Genomic DNA, 22,001 nt, shown 5'->3' on the forward strand with positions numbered 1-22,001 from the left:
GAAAAAATGAAAAAATAAAAAATACAAAAATACAAAAATACAAAAATACAAAAATACAAAAATACAAAATTTAAACTATATTAGGAAAGCAGGAAGTGAACAAATGTAACAGTTACTGAATGTAAAAGTACCAGATGGAGGGGTAAGATTTAATAAGCTTTGCTTCTTCCTACTCCTTTTGTGGAACTGTGAACTGATTATGTGATGCATTCAATTGTAATCCGATGCATGTTCAAATAAAATAAAACTATTACCATTACCAACAAAATGACTCAGAAATTCGAGTTTCGCTGAAAATATAGATTTTTTTTTACAGCATTGAGTTGAATTGGGAGTGGACTTAAATGTTAATAACCGAGTAATGAATAGAGGAATGAGATAATTATGACACATTCTCATTTTCTAACAGGCTACCACCTCTCGGAGAAGGAGGAGGGCAGTATGTGGCTGGGAGACAAGCGAAGGCATTTAAGAGAGAGAAAGAGAGAGAGAGAGAGAGAGAGAAAGAGAGAGAGGGAGGGAGAGCGGCAGATAAGTTCAGCACCGCGGACAGCGCACCGGAGCGCCGCTATCAGCTGCGCACTGACACGCTTCCCCGGAACCAGTGGAGCTCTTGGCGTCTCACCCCTCAACTGTCTCTCCTTCTGAGCGTCACTGCGTTGCATTGTGGGAGGAGAGAGACGAAGGGGGAGGAGGAGGGGGGGGAGAAAAGACAGGGAGAGAGTGCGGTGCTTCACTCCTCTTCAGTCATCAACTACCAACCCAGCCAGTCAGCCAGCCAGCCAGAGTGGCTTTCAGCAGCACCGCCACTCTGCTGGTGTTTTCTCCCCCCCCCTCCATCCCCTTTCCACCCAACCCCTTTCCTGCTCTCATCAGCATCCGCGAAGATGCTCCGTCCTGCCGGAGGACCGGCTTTTCTGCTCCTGCTCGAAGCTTTGTGGATTTTCTGCAACGTCAGCGGTCTGCATGGAGCTTTGCCAACTACACGTAAGTTGAATTTACTGTTTGTGACCTCTTCTGGGGGTGTTTAGCAACATGCCCCCCCCCGTGGACACGTTCACTCCTGTGGGTCTCCTAAAATTGAATTTTTTTTTTTGTATTTGAAGGTATCACAAGGGATTCCCATGAATTTAAAGCACTTTGAATTGGGTATTTGGTTCTAAACTTGACTAGGTGCCAGGTGGGTTGCCAGGTGGGTTGGCTGGCTGGCGGGGTTGGGGGTTGCTTCGGGTTTTGTTGGGGTATCCGATGTACCCACTCTTTTTTATTGTTTTGACTTATGTAAGATTCTGTGATTTAAAAAAAATAATCACTTATTGAATTGGTAACGGCGGCACGGTGGACGAGTGGTTAGCGTGCAGACCTCACAGCTAGAAGACCACGGTTCAATTCCACCCTCGTGCCATCTCTGTGTGGAGTTTGCATGTTCTCCCCGTGTATGCGTGGGTTTTCTCCGGGTACTCTTAACATTATTAGAGCCCTCTAGACATGAAATAACACCCCTATAGTCACTTTTACACTCATATTAAACAAATGTAGTGGTCATAATAAGAGAAAATAAGACATAATTTAGAGTTATTCCAGCTGCACAGTGACAGAGTGGTTAGCGTGCAGGAGACCAATGTTCAATTCCACCTTCGAGTTTGCATGTTCTCCCCGTGCATGCGTGGGTTTTCTCCGGGTACTCCGGTTTTCCTCCCACATTCCAAAAACATGCTAGGTTAATTAGCGACTCTTATTGAATTGGTAACATTGGCACGGTGGATAAGTGGTTAGCGTGTAGACCTCACAGTTAGGAGACCAATGTTCAATTCCACCTTCGAGTTTGCATGTTCTCCCCGTGCGGAAGAAAATGAATACATTTAGAGCATAGAAAAATTGTTCTTAACATTATTAGAGCCCTCTAGACATGAAATAACACCCCTATAGTCACTTTTACACTCATATTAAACAAATGTAGTGGTCATAATAAGAGAAAATAAGACATAATTTAGAGTTATTCCAGCTGCACGGTGACTGAGTGGTTAGCGTGCAGACCTCACAGCTAGGAGACCAGGGTTCAATTCCACCTTCGAGTTTGCATGTTCTCCCCGTGTATGCGTGGGTTTTCTCCGGGTACTCTGGTTTCCTCCCACATTCCCAAAAACATGCTAGGTTAATTAGCGACTCCAAATTGTCCATAGGTATGAATGTGAGTGTGAATGGTTGTTTGTCTATATGTGCCCTGTGATTGGCTGGCCACCAGTCCAGGGTGTACCCCGTCTCTCGCTCCAGCGACCCTCGTGAGGAAAAGCGGAAGAAAATGAATACATAGAAAACTATCTAAAAATGGTTCTTAACATTATTAGAGCTCTCTAGACATGAAATAACACCCCTATAGTCACTTTTACACTCATATTAAACAAATGTAATGGACATAATAAGAGAAAATAAGACATAATGTAGAGTTATTCCAGATGCACGGCGACCGAGTGGTTAGCGTGCAGACCTCACAGCGAGGAGACCAGGGTTCAATTCCACTGTGTGGAGTTTGCATGTTCTCCCCGGGTTTTCTCCGGGTACTCCGGTTTTCTCCCACATTCCAAAAACATGCTAGGTTAATTAGCGACTCCAAATTGTCCATAGGTATGAATGTGAGTGTGAATGGTTGTTTGACTATATGTGCCCTGTGATTGGCTGGCGACCAGTCCAGGGTGTACCCCGCCTGTTGACCTAAGACAGCTGGGATAGGCTCCTGAGGATAAGTGGTAGAAAATGAATGAATGAATTGGTAACTGCTCTGGCGTGGAGAAGGGGTAGGATTTAATAAGCTCTGCTTCTTCCTGCTCCTTTTCAGACATGTGTAGTAATGAGGTGTTGTGTATACATAATTGCACCACCAATAATAATGCATACACTGTTGCAGCTGATGACCGAGGCAGTAATCTGAGGGCTTCAGTGTGATACCGATGCATTCACTGTATGCCAGGCAACCCAAAATCGACCCCCCCCAGCCCCCCCGGGTGCCGACTGAGTGTGTCCCGAGATGTGTCTCATTAATCTTGCCATCCGACGGACTTTGTCAGCTTCTTAGAGGGGACGTTGGAGCGTGCCTGTGCATGAGCAAAAGCGAGGACAGTGTCTTTTTTGCCCCCCCCCCCCCACTCTAGCCCCCCCCCGTAGTCCCTTACAGTCATTTCTTGTTTATTGATCCCTTTTCTGGAGTTTCTTACTTTGTCTTTAAGGTTGGTTTCAAGAACTTTGTCTGTACTTCAAGTGGGAGACCTTAGACTGCTGATTTGAAAATGACTTGAGATTACTTGATTTACATTGTTGATACAACCAAAATATTTGGTTATTTGACGTAAAAAAAAATACCAAAAAAATTAAAAAAAAAAAAAACTATATTAGGAAAGCAGGAAGTGAACAAATGTTTTGGGAACTTTCTTTATTAGGTCAAATAAACAATTACTTGATTTACATTGTTGATACAACCAAAATATTTGGTTATTTGACCTAAAAAAATTACCAAAAAAAACAAAAAAAACAAAAACAAAAAAAACAAAAAAAAACTGAAACTATATTAGGAAAGCAGGAAGTGAACAAATGTTTTGGGAACTTTCTTTATTAGGTCAAATAAACAAATATTTTTGTTGTATCAACAAAAGAACTCAAGTAATCTCAACTCACTTTTCAACTAATTTGCTCAAATTAAACTCACAATTAAATTGAAATTAATTGAAATAATTTGTTAACTTGATTTGAAAATTTGTTGTGATTACTTGATTTACATTGTTGATACAACAAAAATATTTGGTAATTTGACCTAAAAAATGACAAAAAAAAAATTAAAAAAAGAAAAAATAACTATATAGGAATAACTATATTAGGAAAGCAGGAAGTGAACAAATGTTTTGGGAGTTTGAGTTGAGATTACTTGATTACTTGACCAAAATATTTGGTTATTTGACCTAAAAAATGACACCAAAAAATTAAAAAGAAAAAAACAACTGAAACTATATGAGGAAAGCAGGAAGTGAACAAATGTAACAGTTACTGATTGTAAAAGTACCAGATGGAGGGGTAGGATTTAATTAATGCATTGTATGGTCATATCACCTCGAATTTGGTACGTGACAAAAATAAAATAAAATTAAAAATAAAATTAAAAAAAGAAAAAAAACTTAAAATATATTAGGAAATTAATTTTAATTTTATTTAATTTGTTAACCTGATTTGAAAATGAGTTGGGATTACTTGATTTACATTGTTGGTAGAACCAAAATGTTTGTTTTTTTGACTTAAAAAATGAATTTTTTTTTAATTTAAAAAAAGAAAGGAAAGCAGGAAGTGAACAAATGTAACAGTTACTGATTGTAAAAGTACCAGATGGAGGGGTAGGATTTAATTAATGCATTGTATGGTCATATCACCTTGAATTTGGTACGTGACAAAAATAAAATAAAATTAAAAATAAAATTAAAAAAAGAAAAAAAACTTAAAATATATTAGGAAAGTAATTTTAATTTTATTTAATTTGTTAACCTGATTTGAAAATGAGTTGGGATTACTTGATTTACATTGTTGGTAGAACCAAAATATTTGTTTTTTTGACTTAAAAAATGAATTTTTTTTTAATTTAAAAAAAGAAAGGAAAGCAGGAAGTGAACAAATGTAACAGTTACTGATTGTAAAAGTACCAGATGGAGGGATAGGATGTAATTAATTCAATGTATGGTCATATCACCTCTTAGTTCGGTACGTGACTAAAATAAAAAATAAAAAATAAAAAATAAAAAATAAAAAATAAAAAATAAAAAATAAAAAATAAAAAATAAAAAATGAAAATTTTAAAAAAGGAAAAAAAAAATTAAACTATATTAGGAAATTAATTTTAATTGAATTCAATTTGTTAACTTGATTTGAAAATGAGTTGAGATTACTTGATTTACATTGTTGATACAACTTTAAAAAAATATAAAAAAATACTAAAAAAAATATAAAAATATTTTTAAAATATTTGTTTATTTGACATAAAAAAATGAAGTTCCCACAACAAATCAATAAATCACGTGAACTTGTTTTTTTAAGTTGTAGAAACTTAGTTGTGTGTTGAAATGACCTGAAATAATTAGCTAGATTTAATCCAAATTTTAAGGCAGCAAACCATAAAAAAGCCAATACAGATTTATGGATGCCGCTTCCCGATCCGTTTCTTTTTGTGCGTATATTTTTAAGTGAATTTGCATTCTATTTACATACCTATACATATGTGCACCCCCGATTGATTTCATTCTGCTGTAAGCCTGAGATTTCTCTCCTACGCTCGCAATACGCCTGAAGCGTTCGTCAGCTTTATCATGTGGTTCCCCTGTCACTTAATTGGCTGCCTCAGTGTGGTATCAATTGGCGGGATCTGTTGCGCTCCAGCAAAGAGTATGAACGCACACTTGGACACACGCACGCTTATGGAAGTGGGTGGGAAAAAAGTTTGGAGAGTCGCATGGATGCACGATGTAATGAGGTGTCGTTCAAGGTCTCTTTTGATGGCTTTGCGTGTTCATTTCCTGTCTCTGATGTTGAGCTGCTGGTGAATATTTAGTAACATGTACGCTGTTATTGTGTGATATTTATATGAATTATATACAGTACCACATGGCGGCGCTGTAATTAAGTCGGACTCCCAAGACTCCCAAGGTTATTCCGGTCAGGAATAACCGAAGTCAGTTTGGTGTTGTGTATGTTAGCCGAAGTAGATATTCCTATTATTGTGGGTGGTAGTGGCCAGAAACAGGAAGTCGATTCGAGCTGTTCCGCCCACACGGATATGTGAATAAGGAATGTTTGGCGGTGGTCACCATGTTTTGGTAGCCATGTTTTTCCATCAGACTACCCCAGGGCAGCTGTGGAAGAGCGGACACCGGAACAGGAAGTGTGGCGTCCTGTCATGGAAGCGCATACACCGGAACAGGAAGTGTGGCGTCCTGCCGTGGAAGAGCATACACCGAAACAGGAAGCGTGCTGTCCCGTCATGGAAGAGCATACACCAGAACAGGAAGCGTGCCGTCCTGCCATTGAATAGCATACACCGAAACAGGAAGTGTGGCATCCTGCCGTGAAAGAGCGAACACCGAAACAGGAAGTATGGCGTCCCACCATGAAAGCGCAGACACTGAAACAGGAAGCGTGCCGTCCCGTCATGGAAGAGCATACACCGAAACAGGAAGTGTGGCATCCCACCATGAAAGAGCAAACACCGGAACAGGAAGTGTGGCGTCCCGTCATGGAAGAGCATACACCGGAACAGGAAGTGTGGCGTCCCGTCATGGAAGAGCAAACACCGGAACAGGAAGTGTGGCATCCCAGCGTGAAAGAGCAAACACCGGAACAGGAAGTGTGGCGTCCCGTCATGGAAGAGCATACACCAGAACAGGAAGTGTGGCGTCCTGCCGTGAAAGAGCAGACACCGGAACAGGAAGTGTGGCGTCCCGTCATGGAAGAGCATACACCAGAACAGGAAGTGTGGCGTCCCGTCATGGAAGAGCATACACCGGAACAGGAAGTGCGGCGTCCCACCATGAAAGAGCAGACACCGAAACAGGAAGTGTGGAGTCCCACCATGAAAGAGCAGACACCGAAACAGGAAGTTTGGTGCCCCACCATGAAAGAGCAGACACCGAAACAGGAAGTGTGGCGTCCCGCCATTTAAGAGCAGACACCGAAACAGGAAGTGTGGCGTCCCGCCATTTAAGAGCAGACACCGAAACAGGAAGCGTGCCGTCCCGCCATTTAAGAGCAGACACCGAAACAGGAAGCGTGCCGTCCCGTCATGGAAGAACATACACCAGAACAGGGCAACCCAGGAAGCGAATACAAAATAAAAGCATGAACCAGGAACTAAGGCAATGATGAACTTGGATTAGCAGCCATACCAGGAAGTTGATGCAGATGACTGACAGTTGTTGATAGTAGGCCTCTATGCAAATATGTAGATAATTAATTAATCATCTGATTAATTTTAATTGTTTGTGAAATGAATGAAAATTAGTTTTTCTTCGGAAAACAAAGAAATTTGCAGTGATCCCAAACTTTTAATGGTAGTGAATAAGATACGTCCAACCTTTCTATAAATTTTATTCTAAAGTTGCCAGTCGTGTGAAGTAAAGTGTTTTTTTTTTTTAAGTCTTTAAGTCGGTGCCACATCGTGGGTGGCTAAATGGGCTGCCCCTAGCGCCTGTCTGATATAGAATCAGATTAGCCTTTTCTCATCCCATTAAGCATGCCAGGCCATTTGACAAAGACATCAGTCTGCTGCTACCTTCAGGGTAACTCTTCTTCTCTAACGTTCCTTTTATACGCTGTCAAACCAAATGACGTTATTTAGTGGCCTTAGTTGTCAAGCATTTCCTGTACAGCCATTTTTTTGCAGTTATCGTTTTTTAAATATAGTAAAAATATTAAAGTTTTATATATTATTTTATAATATAATTTATTTAATAATAATAATTTATTTAATTTACATAATTTTATAATAATATAATTTTATAATATTATAAAATTCTATATAATGTTATTTTGTAATATTTTATAATATTATACATTTTATAATATTAAAAATATAGTCAGGCTGTACTAAACTTGATTCAAGTTCAATGTTTTAATATAATTGATTTTATAATAATTCATTTAATTTATATAACTTTATAATAATATAATTTTATAATAATATAATTTTATAATATTATAAATTATATATAATATTATTTTATAATATTTTACAATATAATATATTTTATAATATTCAAAATATAGTCAGGCCATACTAAACTTGATTCAAGTTCAATGTTTCAATATAATTTATCTAATAATAATAATTTATTTAATTCGTATAATTTTATAATAACATAATTTTATAATATTTTATGACATCATAAAATAATATATAATATTATTTTATGATATAATTTAATATATTTTATTATATTCAAAATATAGTCTGGCCGTACTAAACTTGATTCAAGTTCAATATTTTAATATAATTTATTTAATAATAATAATTTAATAATTTTTTGTAATTTATAATAATATAATTTATAATATTATTTCATAATATTATAAAATTATAAATAATATTATTTGATAATATTTGATTATATAATATATTTTATAATATTCAAAATATAGTTGGGACATACTAAACTTGATTCAAGTTCAATGTTTTAATATAATTTATTTAATAATAATAATTCATTTAATTTATATAATTTTATAATAATGTAATTTTATAATATTATAAAATAATATGTTATATTATTTTATAATATTTTATAAAATAATATATTTTATAATATTCAAAATATATTCCGGCCGTACTAAACTTGATTCACGTTGAATGTTTTTGTCTGTGTGCAGTCTAATGGCTCCCATTAGGAGGGGGAGGATTAGGCAGACTGGTTTGTCAGATTAGATCAGCTCAATACGTGCTGTTCAGCTGCTTTGCCTCGTGTGTGTGTGTGTGTGTGTGTGTGTATCTGTGTGTGTTTTCCACTGAGATTCCCACTGCCTCCATTGTTGAATATGGTCAAAACAAGGTCAAATTGTTTAATTTTGCTGCAATTTTTCGTTGAAAAGCCGTTTCCGATTTACGCTCTGATTCCTTTCTCTTTCTCCGGCTGCCCGTTAAGGACTGATCACTCCTGATTTCCAGCCCTGCCACTTCCTTTTTTTTTTTGTCTTCGACTCGCAATCATCTAACCATGATCACTCGCCTCATCTTTACAATCCGTGCCCTCGTTCTCGTTTTCCATCCCATCCATGTTTTTTCAGGCTCTCCTCAAATGCATCAGCCATACTGACGCCGTCTTCTTTTAGAGGTCTACATTTAGCCCCCCCATCATCATCATATGAATATTTTAACCCTCACAAAAAAATACAACTTTTGAACAGTGCTTCAGGGACAAAAATAAAATAAAAAAATGCTTGACTTATATGCTCCTGCTTTGCAGAAAGCACTTTATTTCCATTGCATCAAGCTTTATTTAACCTTAGTTTATGATTAATAGATAAGAATTTGACTTTGGATGTCATCTACGGATGATTTGTGTCAAGATGGTGGCCCTTTCGGGGGGGTAAAAATAACAATAATAAAAAAAGCAGAATTGCTGATATGCCGTATGAGACATATATAATGTCCTAATGGCTTTATTTTTGGATAATTTATCAATAAATGGTTATGATTTTTTTGACTGTGATGCCACTGGATGCATGTCATACATACATTAAATTCATGTGCAAAAGCAGTGGTGTCCAATATGTGACCTGGGGCCATTTCCAGTTCATCAAGAAATCAAAAAAATGGAAATCAGCCATAATTTAATATAAAAAATTATTATAATTATTAATACATTTATATTATATTATATTATATTATGTTACATATATTGGGCCGTACTAAACTTGATTCAAGGTTAATGTTTTAATATAATTTATTTAATAATAATATTTATTTAATAATAATAATAATTTATATAATTTTAAAGTAATATAATTGTATAATATTATAAAATAATATTTAATATTTTACAATATAATATATTTTATAATATTTAAAATATCGTCAGGCCAGACTAAACTTGATTCCAGTTCAATGTTTTAATATTTATTTAATAATAATATTTATTTAATAATAATAACTTATTTAATTTATATAATTTTATAGTAATATAATTTTATAATATTATACAATAATATTATACAATAATATATAATATTTTATAATATAATATATTTTATAATATTCAAAATATCATCAGGCCAGACTAAACTTGATTCCAGTTCAATGTTTTAATATTTATTTAATATTAATATTTATTTAATAATAATAACTTATTTAATTTATATAATTTTATAGTAATATAATTTTATAATATTATACAATAATATTATAAAATAATATATAATATTTTATAATATAATATATTTTATAATATTCAAAATATCATCAGGCCGTACTAAACTTGATTCAAGTCAATGTTTCCATTCGGGAGCCATTATATTATATATTAATAATTAAATATTATTATTCATAATATCATTATATTATTATTATTAATAATAATTTAATAATTTTACAATATTTGTTCAATAATTTTGCCATTTGCATGCGTCATGTTCCTCCGCTTCCTTTGGTTTCAGCACCTTGATGCTTGTTCCATAGAACAACGGCATGAATGGAGCGAGCCCTCTTGTCATCTGTCTCTGCGGGTGGAGGCGGGGCTGCTAGCATACACACACACACTGTGCAGAAATGAAATGATCACATTGCAATAATAATGTCATATTTTTTTATTGTACTTTTTCTTAAGTAAAACGTCATCTTCTGGTCGACCCAACCTCATGGATCACCTCATCATGTGACACCTCTAATTTCCTTAAACAGCTGAATTATCCCTCGCCAAGCAACCATCAGAGAAGCCATGCGTCTTTTTATAGTTGGAGGTTGTGTGTGTTTGTATGCATGAGATCTGAACGTTATCGTAGCGTAATGTGCTCTTGTCAGAGTGGATCGTCTCCGTTTGACAATCTTTGCTCGGGTGGAGAGTGTGATTTCACGACGGGAGAAGCCGGAGAAGAAAGAAATAAGTGTTTCTGGTTAAGAAAAAAAAACAGAAGAAGAATAAGGAAAGACAGCTTGAGGCACAGTGATGGGGGGTGGGGGGGTGGGGGGGCTGGGGAGATGTTCTCTTTTCCTATTATCTAATACTCAAATCCCCCTTGGTGATTTTACAATATGAATCAACATGCAGCCTTTTTCCTGTTTTCATTCATTCCAGTACACTTATAATAATAATAATAGTAAAAACAATTCTACTACTACTACTACTACTACTACTACTACTACTACTAATAAAATAGTAAAAACATTACTAGTACTAATAACAATAATATAATAATAACAATAGAATAATACTAAAAACAATACTAAAAACAATACTACTACTACTAATACTACTACTACTAATAATAATAAAATAGTAAAAACAATACTACTACTACTACTAATAATAATACTAATACTACTACTACTAATAATAATAATAATAAAATAGTAAAAACAATACTACTACTACTACTACTTCTACTTATAATAATAAAAGTAAAAACAATTCTACTACTACTACTACTACTAATAATAATAATAATAATAATAAAATAGTAAAAACAATACTACTACTACTACTAATAACAATAATATAATAATAATAACAATAGAATAATACTAAAAACAATACTAAAAACAATACTACTACTACTAATACTACTACTACTACTACTACTAATAATAAAATAGTAAAAACAATACTACTACTACTAATACTACTACTACTAATACTACTACTACTAATAATAATATAATAACAACAGAATAATACCAAAAACAATACTACTACTACTACTACTACTACTAATAATAATACTAATACTAATAATACTAATAATACAAATACTACTACTACTAACAATAATGTAATAATAATAATAGAATAATACTAACAACAATACTACTACTACTACTAACAATAATAACGATAGAATAATACTATAATAAATAATAATAATAATAATATTATTATAATAATATTATTATTATTATTAATAATAATAATAATATAATAATAATAACAGAATAATACTCAAAACAATACTACTACTACTACTAATAATAATAATACAACAACAACTACTACTAATAATAATAATAATAGGTATGAATGTGAGTGTGAATGGTTGTTTGTCTATATGTGCCCTGTGATTGGCTGGCCACCAGTCCAGGGTGTAATCCACCTCTCACCCCAAAACAGCTGGGATAGGCTCCAGCATTCCCCCCACGACCCTTGTGAGGATAAGCGGTAGAAAATGAATGAATGAATAATAATAAAAATAGGTATGAATGTGAGTGTGAATGGTTGTTTGTCTATATGTGCCCCGTGATTGGCTGGCGACCAGTCCAGGGTGTACCCCGCCTCTCGCCCGAAGACAGCTGGGATAGGCTCCAGCATTCCCCTGTGACCCTCGTGAGGATAAGCTGTAGAAAATGAATGAATAATAACAATAATAATAACTAACAAAACCCACCTCCTCCTAACAGTGGAGAGGTTGCCAGTCGCACCAACTGGGTAATACTTCCTCTACATACACTTGAACCGCATCCAATTCTCGCTCAGCGTTTAATGGAGTTGTCTCATGTCCAAGCGATGAAACAGGATTCGCTCGTATAACGACAGGAACATGATCCCACCCCCCACACCCACCCTCTCGCCAACACTGCTTCCCACATACAAACACCGCCAATTTCATCCAGGAAGTCGGCGCCGGAATTCTGATCACTATTGTGTCTGGCCGGGGTTCCTATCGGGATGCTATTGGTTGTCGATAAATACCCGTGTAGGAGCGCGGTGATAAAAGTCGATGTAAAAGTCGATATGCGTCGGGTGAGGCCTTGCGATCAATGCGTTACTGTTAAAGCTAATAGTTATTGATGAACGTGGTTAAATTTCATCATGTTTTAATTAGGACGCCATGTTGCTGTTTAGGCTAACTGCATTAGTACACAGTTTGCTTCAAATAAAAATGGTCAATAATAATCATAATTAAAGGGGCACGGATATTTTTTTGGGAATACATTTGACCTTTGAGTTAATTTAGCATGACTGACGAGGGTGATTTCTTGCTTGATTGAGTATCAGCGAAACGTTTTAATTGTGTGAACACAGATTTTTCATCATAAAGAAAATGTTGTAAAGGAAAATTAATTTCTGGGGATCACAATAGATGAAAATATGAGCTGGAAACCTCATATTATAAATATACAACATAAGGTGGCCAGAAATATTTCAATATTGTCAGAAATGACTCCACACTCTTTATTGCTCTCTGGTTTTTCCATATCTTATTTATTGTGTGGAAATATGGGGTAATAACTACAAAAGCAATCTTCACTTGTTAAATGTACTGCAAAAAAGGTCAGTAAGGATAATTCATAATGCTGCCTAAAAATTAATTAAACAAACCAAAATTTAAAAAAATAAATAAATAAAAAATAATTTAAACTATATTGGAAAAAAACTAAAAACTAAAAACTAAAAAAAAATTAATATTAGGAAAGCAGGAAGTGAACAAATGTAACGGTTACTGATTGTAAAAGTACCAGATGGAGGGGTAGGATTTAATAAGCTTTGCTTCTTCCTACTCCTTTTGGACATGTGGAACTGTGAACTGATTATGTGATGCATTCAATTGTAATCTGATGCATGTTCAAATGAAAGTGAACCATTACCATTACCAAGAGTCTTGCTAAATGTACTGCAAAAAAGGTCAGTAAGGATAATTCATAATGCCGCCTAAAATGTAATTAAACAAACCAAAATTTAATAAAAAAAAATTAAATAAAAATAACAAACTATATTAGGGGAAAAAAATAAATAAATAAACAAAAAATAAAGAATAAAAAAATAAACTATATTAGGAAAGCAGGAAGTGAACAAATGTAACAGTTACTGATTGTAAAAGTACCAGATGGAGGGGTAGGATTTAATAAGTTTTGCTTCTTCCTACTCCTTTTGGACATGTGGAACTGTGAACTGATTATGTGATGCATTCAATTGTAATCTGATGCATGTTCAAATGAAAGTGAACCATTACCAAGAGTCTTGCTAAATGTACTGCAAAAAAGGTCAGTGAGGATAATTCATAATGCCGCCTAAAATGTAATTAAACAAAACAAAATTTAATAAAAAAAATAAAATAAAGAATAACTTAAACTATATTAGGAAAAAAAAAAATAAAAAAAAAAAATAAAAAAAAAAAAATAAAAAATAAAAAATAAAAAATAAAAAATAAAAAATAAAAAATAAAAAATAAAAAATAAAAAATAAAAAATAAAAAATAAAAAATAAAAAAAATTAAATAAAAAATACATATAAACAATCAATATTGAAATTAATTAAAACCATTACCATTATAATTGCCGTAAGTTCATATTTTATGTGACACATTCCCATTGAAAATGAATGGTCACCCATAGTACTGTATCATTGTATTTATTCTACAGGGTGGTTGAGATTGAGGAAGCCTTTCCTCCGAGTTTAACCTATATTCTGCGACATTAACCCATCTGACACCGTGCATGGCGGCCCAACGAATCGGATTACAAGTGAAAATCCACGGCGTAACATCTGTTCAACTCTCACTCTCATTGACTAAACATGGAAGTCTTGCTCTATATTCAACCCAACTGTAGTACTGTACGTTGCATTTTAAGTGGCGCTCCGCTTACACTGCCATAAATGCACAGTCATCGAGGTGTCGGATAGCCTCGTGGCTAAGCTGCCGAGTTTCAAAAACGGGTCGTGCTGAAGTGTGTCTGTGGTTAAAAATGTCTCTCGCTTTCGTGCACCGGGACAAAAGCCTTGACATTGATGTGGTCTGCTCCATAAAGCTCCGGTTCAAGGTGCCGCAGCTTAGACGCGGGTCACCGCTTTCCCTCCACGTGCCGCCTTCTCCACGTTCGACTCCTTTTAAATCGACTACTTTGAGCCCCCCTCCATTTGTCTTCTTCTGCGTGCATGCACTTCATGCTGTTCTGCCTCCTCCCTCTATTCCTCTCTCCCATCGCCGAAGGATTTATTTACTCAGGTTAGCGCTCAATTTTCCCTTGTTCATTTTTTTTTCTTTCTCGCTCTAACGTCAGCTTTTTGCGCTTTACTATGTTGTTTTTTTGTGTGATTTCCCTTAAACTTATCATTTATTGAACTATTCACAAGCACAGATTATACATGATTAGATGATAGATTCATTCATTCATTCATTTTCTACCAGCCAATCCCAGGGCACATATAGACAAACAACCATTCACACTCACATTCATACCTATGGACAATTTGGAGTCGCGAATTAAGCTAGCATGTTTTTGGAATGTGGGAGGAAACCGGAGTACCCGGAGAAAACCCACACATGCACGGGGAGAACATGCTAACTCCACACAGAGATGGCCGAGAGTGGAATTGAATCCTGGTCTCTGAGCTGTGAGGTCTGCGCGCTAACCACTCGACAGCAGTGCCGCCCTAGATGATGGATTTTAATTCCTTAATTTTATTTAACATGCATGATTTTGGAAGTGCCCAAATAGGGATTGTTGATTTCCTGTGTTGCAGAAGATTAAGATTTTAGACCATGGGTCCCCAACTGCCGGGTCAGGGGCCAGTACCGGTACCGTGGCGCATTTATGTTTTTAATGGCTCGTTTTCTCTGATTTTATCTGTTATAATGGGCGATATGACTGTAAAGTGAGTGGTTAGCGCGCAGGCCACACATCTAGGAGACCAGGGTTCAAGTCCCCGCTCGGGCATCCGTGTGTGGGTTTTCTCCGGGTTTGAAAATGCTTAATTCAGGCAAAAAATACTTACATTTTGCATACGTAATAAGCAAAAAAACATAGGTAAGTTTCAGGAAAATATTAGTTCCTTACTAAAAAAGTAAAAAAAAAAAAGTATTTTAACAATTTTACCAACATCCATCCATCCATTCATTTTATGAGGTATGCTGGAGCCTATCCTAGCTGAGTGGAGCGGTCGCTATACTAAAATACTTACATTTTGCGTAAATATGTATTTTTTTTTTACTGATAATCGGCCGCATGCAACCACAAAACAGTTTGACTTTGACTAATCTTTCAAAGTACACAGAATATTTTTTGTTTTTCTACCTTAAGTAATCAGCATTAAAACATGGGTAAGTTTCAGGAAAATATTAGTTCCTTACTAAAAAGTAAAAAAAAAAGTATTTAAACAATTATACCAACATTCATCCATCCATTCATTTTATAAGGTATGCTGGAGCCTATCCCAGCTGACGTGGAGCGGTCGCTATACTAAAATACTTGCATTTTGCGTAAATAAAAATACAAAAAAAATAAATAAATAAAAATAAATAAAATAAAAATAAAAATAAAAATAAAAATAAAAATAAAAATAAAAAAAAATAAAAATAAAAATAAAAATAAAAATAAAAAAAAAAAAAAAAAAAAAAATAAAAATAAAAATAAAAATAAAAATAAAAATAAAAATAAAAATAAAAATAAAAATAAAAATAAAAATAAAAATAAAAATAATTTGGCATCAAAGGCCATCTTGTAATACAAATATAAATGTTTTTTCACCATCGTCCTCTAAATGATGGCTTCAACATCAATCGCTTTCTTTCCCTTGCTCTCTATCTATAAATTTGCTCGCCCACCCGCCTGGTTAATCCCGACCTTTTGGGGAGAAAAGAGGTCAAATAATTAATTACTAACCGCTGTGTGTGTGTGACTTGATTAAAAATAAGCTCAATTTACAGCTGCAAAGAAAATATCGGCGGCAGCAAGCCCCCGCAAGCACAGAGTCAAATCAATCCTTTAGCGGCGCAGTTGATTAATTTGAAATTGAATTAATTCCCAATTAAAGTGATGGTTAATCTGCGCTGGGAGTGAGTGTGGGGGGGGTGGGGTGCGGGGTGTAATGCGTGGTACGCTTGACATTTCCGACTCGTGTGTCCAAGTTTGCTAGAATATCTATTGCTTAATAAATTGTCATCCTGTCTGCTGGCATCACGGAGGAAATGATGACAGAAGATTACAGCACGGCTGATCACAGATCAGTTTCAGATCTTTAATCTGCGTCTGGGACAGGCGGTTATGCTCGCGAGGACACACACACAGACAGACGGGAAGCATCAAATCTGATTTTATGGATTTATTTAGTCAAGTCGGCAACCTTCCTAGCTCAGTAGGCTTCACACTACACTACAATAAACATGGCGGCTCTGTACCGAAAATGCGAAATAGCGTGGAATTTCTAGTGTCGCTCAATGCAAGCACAGCTGTAGAACACGTAGTGCTGTTTGCTGTTTTACAAAGCGATCGATAGACTCCGGAGAAGAAGACACGTTGCAAAGTGCTGCCCTAAAAGCTCAGCAGGGGAGGGAGGTTGGAGCTGGCACAGAGCGATTTTGTTGCGTGCGTTTTTTTAAGTTTTTGTTACAAACTGAATTTTCTGAACACAGATCTCCTGACCACTTCACCAAGTGTAATTTTTAATGTTGATGGGTCCGAAATGTAAAAAATAAAAAAAGAAATACAAAAAGAAATATATATATATATATAAAAATTACATTAGGAAAGCAGGAAGTGAACAAATGTAACAGATACTGATTTTTTTGGGAACTTTCTTATTAGGTCAAATAACCAAATATTTTTATTGTATCAACAATAGAACTCAAGTAATCTCAACTCACTTTTGATTTAGTCTAACTAATTAACTCAAGTAAATTCAACTCACAATTAAATTGAAATTAATCGAAATAGTTTGTTAACCTGATTTGAAAATTAGTTCAGATTACTTGATTTACATTGTCGATAAAACAAAAATATTTGGTTATTTGACCTAAAAAATGACATAAAAAATAAAATAAAATAAAATAAAAAAAAACAAAAGCTTAAACTATATTAGGAAAGCAGGAAGTGAACAAATGTAACAGATACTGATTTTTCGGGAACTTTCTTTATTAGGTCAAATAAACAAATGTTTTTGTTGTATCAACAATAGAACTCAAGTAATCTCAACTCACTTTTGATTTTGTCTAACTAATTAACTCCAGTAAATTCAACTCACAATTAAATTGAAATTAATTGAAATAGTTTGTTAACCTGATTTGAAAATGAGTTGAGATTACTTGATTTACATTGTTGATACAACCAAAATATTTGCTTATTTGACCTAAAAAATGACAAAAAAACAAAAAAAAAACTTAAACTACATTCAGAAAGCAGGAAGTGAACAAATGTAACAGTTACTGATTGTAAAGGGGTAGGATTTAATAAGCTTTGCTTGTCATTGTATGGTCATATCACCTCGTTTTTCGGTATGTGACAAAAATAAAATAAAAAAAATAATAATAAAAAAAAAAATTTCAAGAAAAAAAACTTTGTCATTAATTTAGTCTAACTAATTAGCTCAAGTAAATTCAACTCACAAATAAATTGAAATTAATTTAAATAATTTGTTAACCTGATTTGAAAATGAGTTGAGATTACTTGATTTACATTGTTGATACAACCAAAATATTTGGTTATTTGAACTAAAAAATGACAAAAACTATTTTAAAAATAAAAAAGAAAAGAAAAAAAAACTGAAACTATATTCGGAAAGCAGGAAGTGAACAAATGTTTTGGGAACTCTCTTTATTAGGTCAAATATTTTTTTATTTGAAAATGAGTTGCGATTACTTGATTTACATTGTTGATACAACCAAAATATTTGGTTATTTGACCTAAAAAATGACAACAAAAAAAAATGAAAAATTGAAAAAATTAAAAAATTAAAAAATTAAAAAATTAAAAAATTAAAAAATTTAAAAATTTAAAAATTTAAAAATTTAAAAATTTAAAAATTTAAAAATTTAAAAATTAAAAAATTTAAAAATATTAGGAAAGCAGGAAGTGAACAAATCCAAAGTACCAGGGTAGGATTTAATAAGCTTTGCTTCTTCCTACTCCTTTTCGACATGTGTAACTGAACTGATTATGTGATGCATTCAATTGTAATCTGATGCATGTTCAAATGAAATTCAACCATTACCATTACCACAACAATAAGCTTTTGGAATGGATTTATTTTTTGCTTTTTCCATCTCCCCGATGATCACAACGCATGCATACGTCTTTAAAAATTCTTCCAAGCAAAGCAAACGGTGCACAAGGGCACTGCAGCTGTTTGTTGGGTGTTTAGTCAGCAGAGTGTGTTAGCCAGCTAATGGACAGCCAGGCCGCAGATGCTCCCTGACGGGGATCCAAAACCATTAGCACCTCGCACACTCCAAGAGGGTGGTAATGGGTGATTCTGTTAAGGTACCAGGATGCAGAGTTGGGGTTGTTATTTACCGCTGGCGTCCATGTTGTGCATCTGGCTTGTTAGCACATGCATGATTCAAAGCAGAGTCCTTCCTCAATGACAACAACGGGGGAAATAATACACCCTGCAGGCTCTTTGATGAGTGTTTTTGCAGTAGCTCCTGTCGTATTGAGGATCTTTGACCATTTTTACAGCCTTGAAATAGAGCGGTCTTGCGACTAAAGGTCCTTTGACAAGGCTTTTTTGTAGCAGATCCTTAAACAGCAGAGCTGTCCTCTTATAGAGATGATCTTTGACTCGCGTTTTGGCAGTAGGTCATTTAAAACAGCAGGGAGGTTTTCTTTTGTTGCGTAGAAGATCTTTGATTAGTATTTCTACAGCCTGGTCTTGCTGCATAGAGGATCTTTGACAAGCATTTTTCATTCTAAATACTTCTTTACAGTAGATTCCTAAAAACAGCACACGTTTACAGTAGAGAGCCTTTGATCAGTTTTTGCAGTAAATCCTTTAAAACAGCAGGGCAGTCCTGCTGTATAGAGGATCTTTGACAAGCCTTTTTGCAGACTTAAACATAGCAGAATGGGTTTTTTTTTGCATAGATCTTTGACTGGTGTTTTTGTAGCAGTCATGTCATTTAGAGGTAGTCTTGTTGTATAGAGGATCTTTGACAAGCATTTTTTCAGTAAGTCCTTCAAGAGTAGAGTTCTCCTGCATATAGAGCAGGGGTGTCCAAACTTTTTGCAAAGAGGGCCAGATTTGGTAAGGTGAAAATGTGTGGGGGCCGACTATTTAGCCTGACATTCTTTGAACCATTAACATTAAATACAAATTAACTTTTTGGGATTTTTTTTAATTACAAATGGCATACTTTTACTTTTACATTTTTTTTTTTACGTTTAGGTTTTTACCGAAATCACAAACCACAAAAAATTAAGAAAACTATCAAGGATATCTAAGTTCATGTGAAACATTACATATTATTCACTATTATATGCTCACTGTAGGAACAGTGCTGAAAACAAAACAATGATCACTGCATATTCAAACTGTGATTTTGACCATCACAAAAAAATTAATTAACTGAGATTTAAGAATTTATTCAACTCAGAGGACTTAACAAATATCTTGCCTGCACTAATGTGAAGGGTGATACTGGGATCTTGACTGCAGTATGTAGTCCAGGTCTGGCTCAAGAGCAGTGGTTTTGATGCGCAAGACGTCACGCAGGTGAGAGTCACTCAGTCTCGTCCTCATGCGGAATCTTCAATTCTTCGTACCACAGTATTACGAGCCAGGCAAATATTGGCAAACTCTTGCTTCTTCGCGGGACAAATTTTCTCAACCATTTTCATTACACAGTCTTTAATAAATTCACCCTCAGTGAAAGGTTTGCAGTGCTTTGCAATCAGCGTTGCCACTTCGTAGCTTGCCTTTGTGGCATTTTCATTTGACTCACGGGCTCTTGTGAAAAAGCTTTGCTGTGCCGTTAAAACAGCTTCCAGTTGCTTCACTTTTTCACCGCGTTCGTTCCCAGTTAGCTTGTCGTAGCTAGCATGTTTCGTCTGGTAGTGCCTCTTGATGTTGAATTCCTTGAAAACAGCCACGGTCTCTTGGCAAATTAGGCAGACACAGTTGTTTCGTATTTCAGTGAAAAAATACTCAAATTTCCACTTGTCCTGGAAGCGGCGGCCCTCGCGGTCAACTTTCCTTTTTTTGTTTACAGTCGCCATGTTAGAAATGGGCTGGGCTGAAACGATCACGCAAGGCCAAGGGTCACGGCGGCCAGAGTGCGGCCACAGGGCTACTGCCATCTTCTGGTGAAATGAAAAATAGCTTTTTGTACACATGTATTTTATACTGTGGTCAACAGTGATGGCGGGCCGCATATTATTGATTTCATGATAGAGGCCGCGGGCCGGTAAAAATTTGTCCACGGGCCGCAATTGGCCCGGGGGCCGGACTTTGGACATGTCTGATATAGAGGATCTTTGACAAGCATTTTTGCAGCCTTAAATAGAGCATAATGTTTTTTTGCATAGATCTTTGACTGGTGTTTTTGTAGCAGTCATGTCATTTAGCGGTGGTCTTGTTGCATAGAGGATCTTTGACAAGCATTTTGTCAGTAAGTCCTTCAAGAGTAGAGTTCTTCTGTCCGAAAGAGGATCTTTGACTGTGTTTTTGCAGCAGTCCTGTCATTTATAGGTAGTCTTGTTGCATAAAGGATCTTTGACAAGCATTTTCTTCCAGTAAGTCCTTTTAAGAGCAAAGTTCTCCTGTCCTATAGAGGATCTTTGACTGGTGTTTTTGCAGCAGTCCTGTCATTTATAGGTAGTCTTGTTGCATAGAGGATCTTTGACAAGCATTTTCTTCCAGTAAGTCCTTTTAAGAGCAAAGTTCTCCTGTCCTGTAGAAGATCTTTGACTGGTGTTTTTGCAGCAGTCCTGTCATTTATAGGTAGTCTTGTTGCATAAAGGATCTTTGACAAGCATTTTCTTCCAGTAAGTCCCTTTAAGAGCAAAGTTCTCCTGTCCTATAGAGGATCTTTGACTGGTGTTTTTGCAGCAGTCCTGTCATTTATAGGTAGTCTTGTTGCATAGAGGATCTTTGACAAGCATTTTCTTCCAGTAAGTCATTTTAAGAGCAAAGTTCTCCTGTCCTATAGAGGATCTTTGATTGGTGTTTTTGCAGCAGTCCTGTCATTTAGAGGTGGTCTTGTTGCATAGAGGATCTTTGACAAGCATTTTCTTTCAGTAAGTCCTTTTAAGAGCAAGTTTTCCTGTCCTATAGAGGATCTTTGACAAGCATTTTTTTTCAGTCAGTCCTCCAAAAGTACAGTTCTCCTGTCCTATAGAGGATCTTTGACAAGATTTTTTTTTCCGTAAGTCCTCCAAAAGTAGAGTTCTCCTGTCCTATAGAGGATCTTTGACAAGAATTTTTTTCAGTAAGTCCTCCAAAAGTACAGTTCTCCTGTCCTATAGAGGATCTTTGACAAGATTTTTTTTCCATAAGTCCTCCAAAAGTAGAGTTCTCTTGTCCTATAGAGGATCTTTGACAAGCATTTTTTTCAGTAAGTCC

General features: G+C 35.2%; 1 protein-coding gene across 2 annotated transcripts in view; it reads left to right on the forward strand.

Annotated features, from left to right (window-relative positions):
• The first annotated feature begins 586 nt into the window (after window positions 1-586).
• The window catches only part of cntnap2a (contactin associated protein 2a), a 350,688-nt gene continuing 329,273 nt past the window's right edge, over window positions 587-22,001 (forward strand). For both annotated transcript variants that reach the window (XM_058059946.2, XM_058059947.2), the window contains exon 1: window positions 587-987. In XM_058059946.2, the coding sequence (XP_057915929.2) occupies window positions 888-987 (100 nt within the window). In that variant the 5' untranslated portion in view covers window positions 587-887. The remainder of the gene's footprint in view (window positions 988-22,001) is intronic.

The sequence above is a fragment of the Doryrhamphus excisus genome, linkage group LG5, assembly GCF_037039965.1.
Source record: "Doryrhamphus excisus strain RoL-2023G ecotype Guam linkage group LG5, RoL_Dexc_Guam_v1.1, whole genome shotgun sequence".
Taxonomy (NCBI): domain Eukaryota; kingdom Metazoa; phylum Chordata; class Actinopteri; order Syngnathiformes; family Syngnathidae; genus Doryrhamphus; species Doryrhamphus excisus.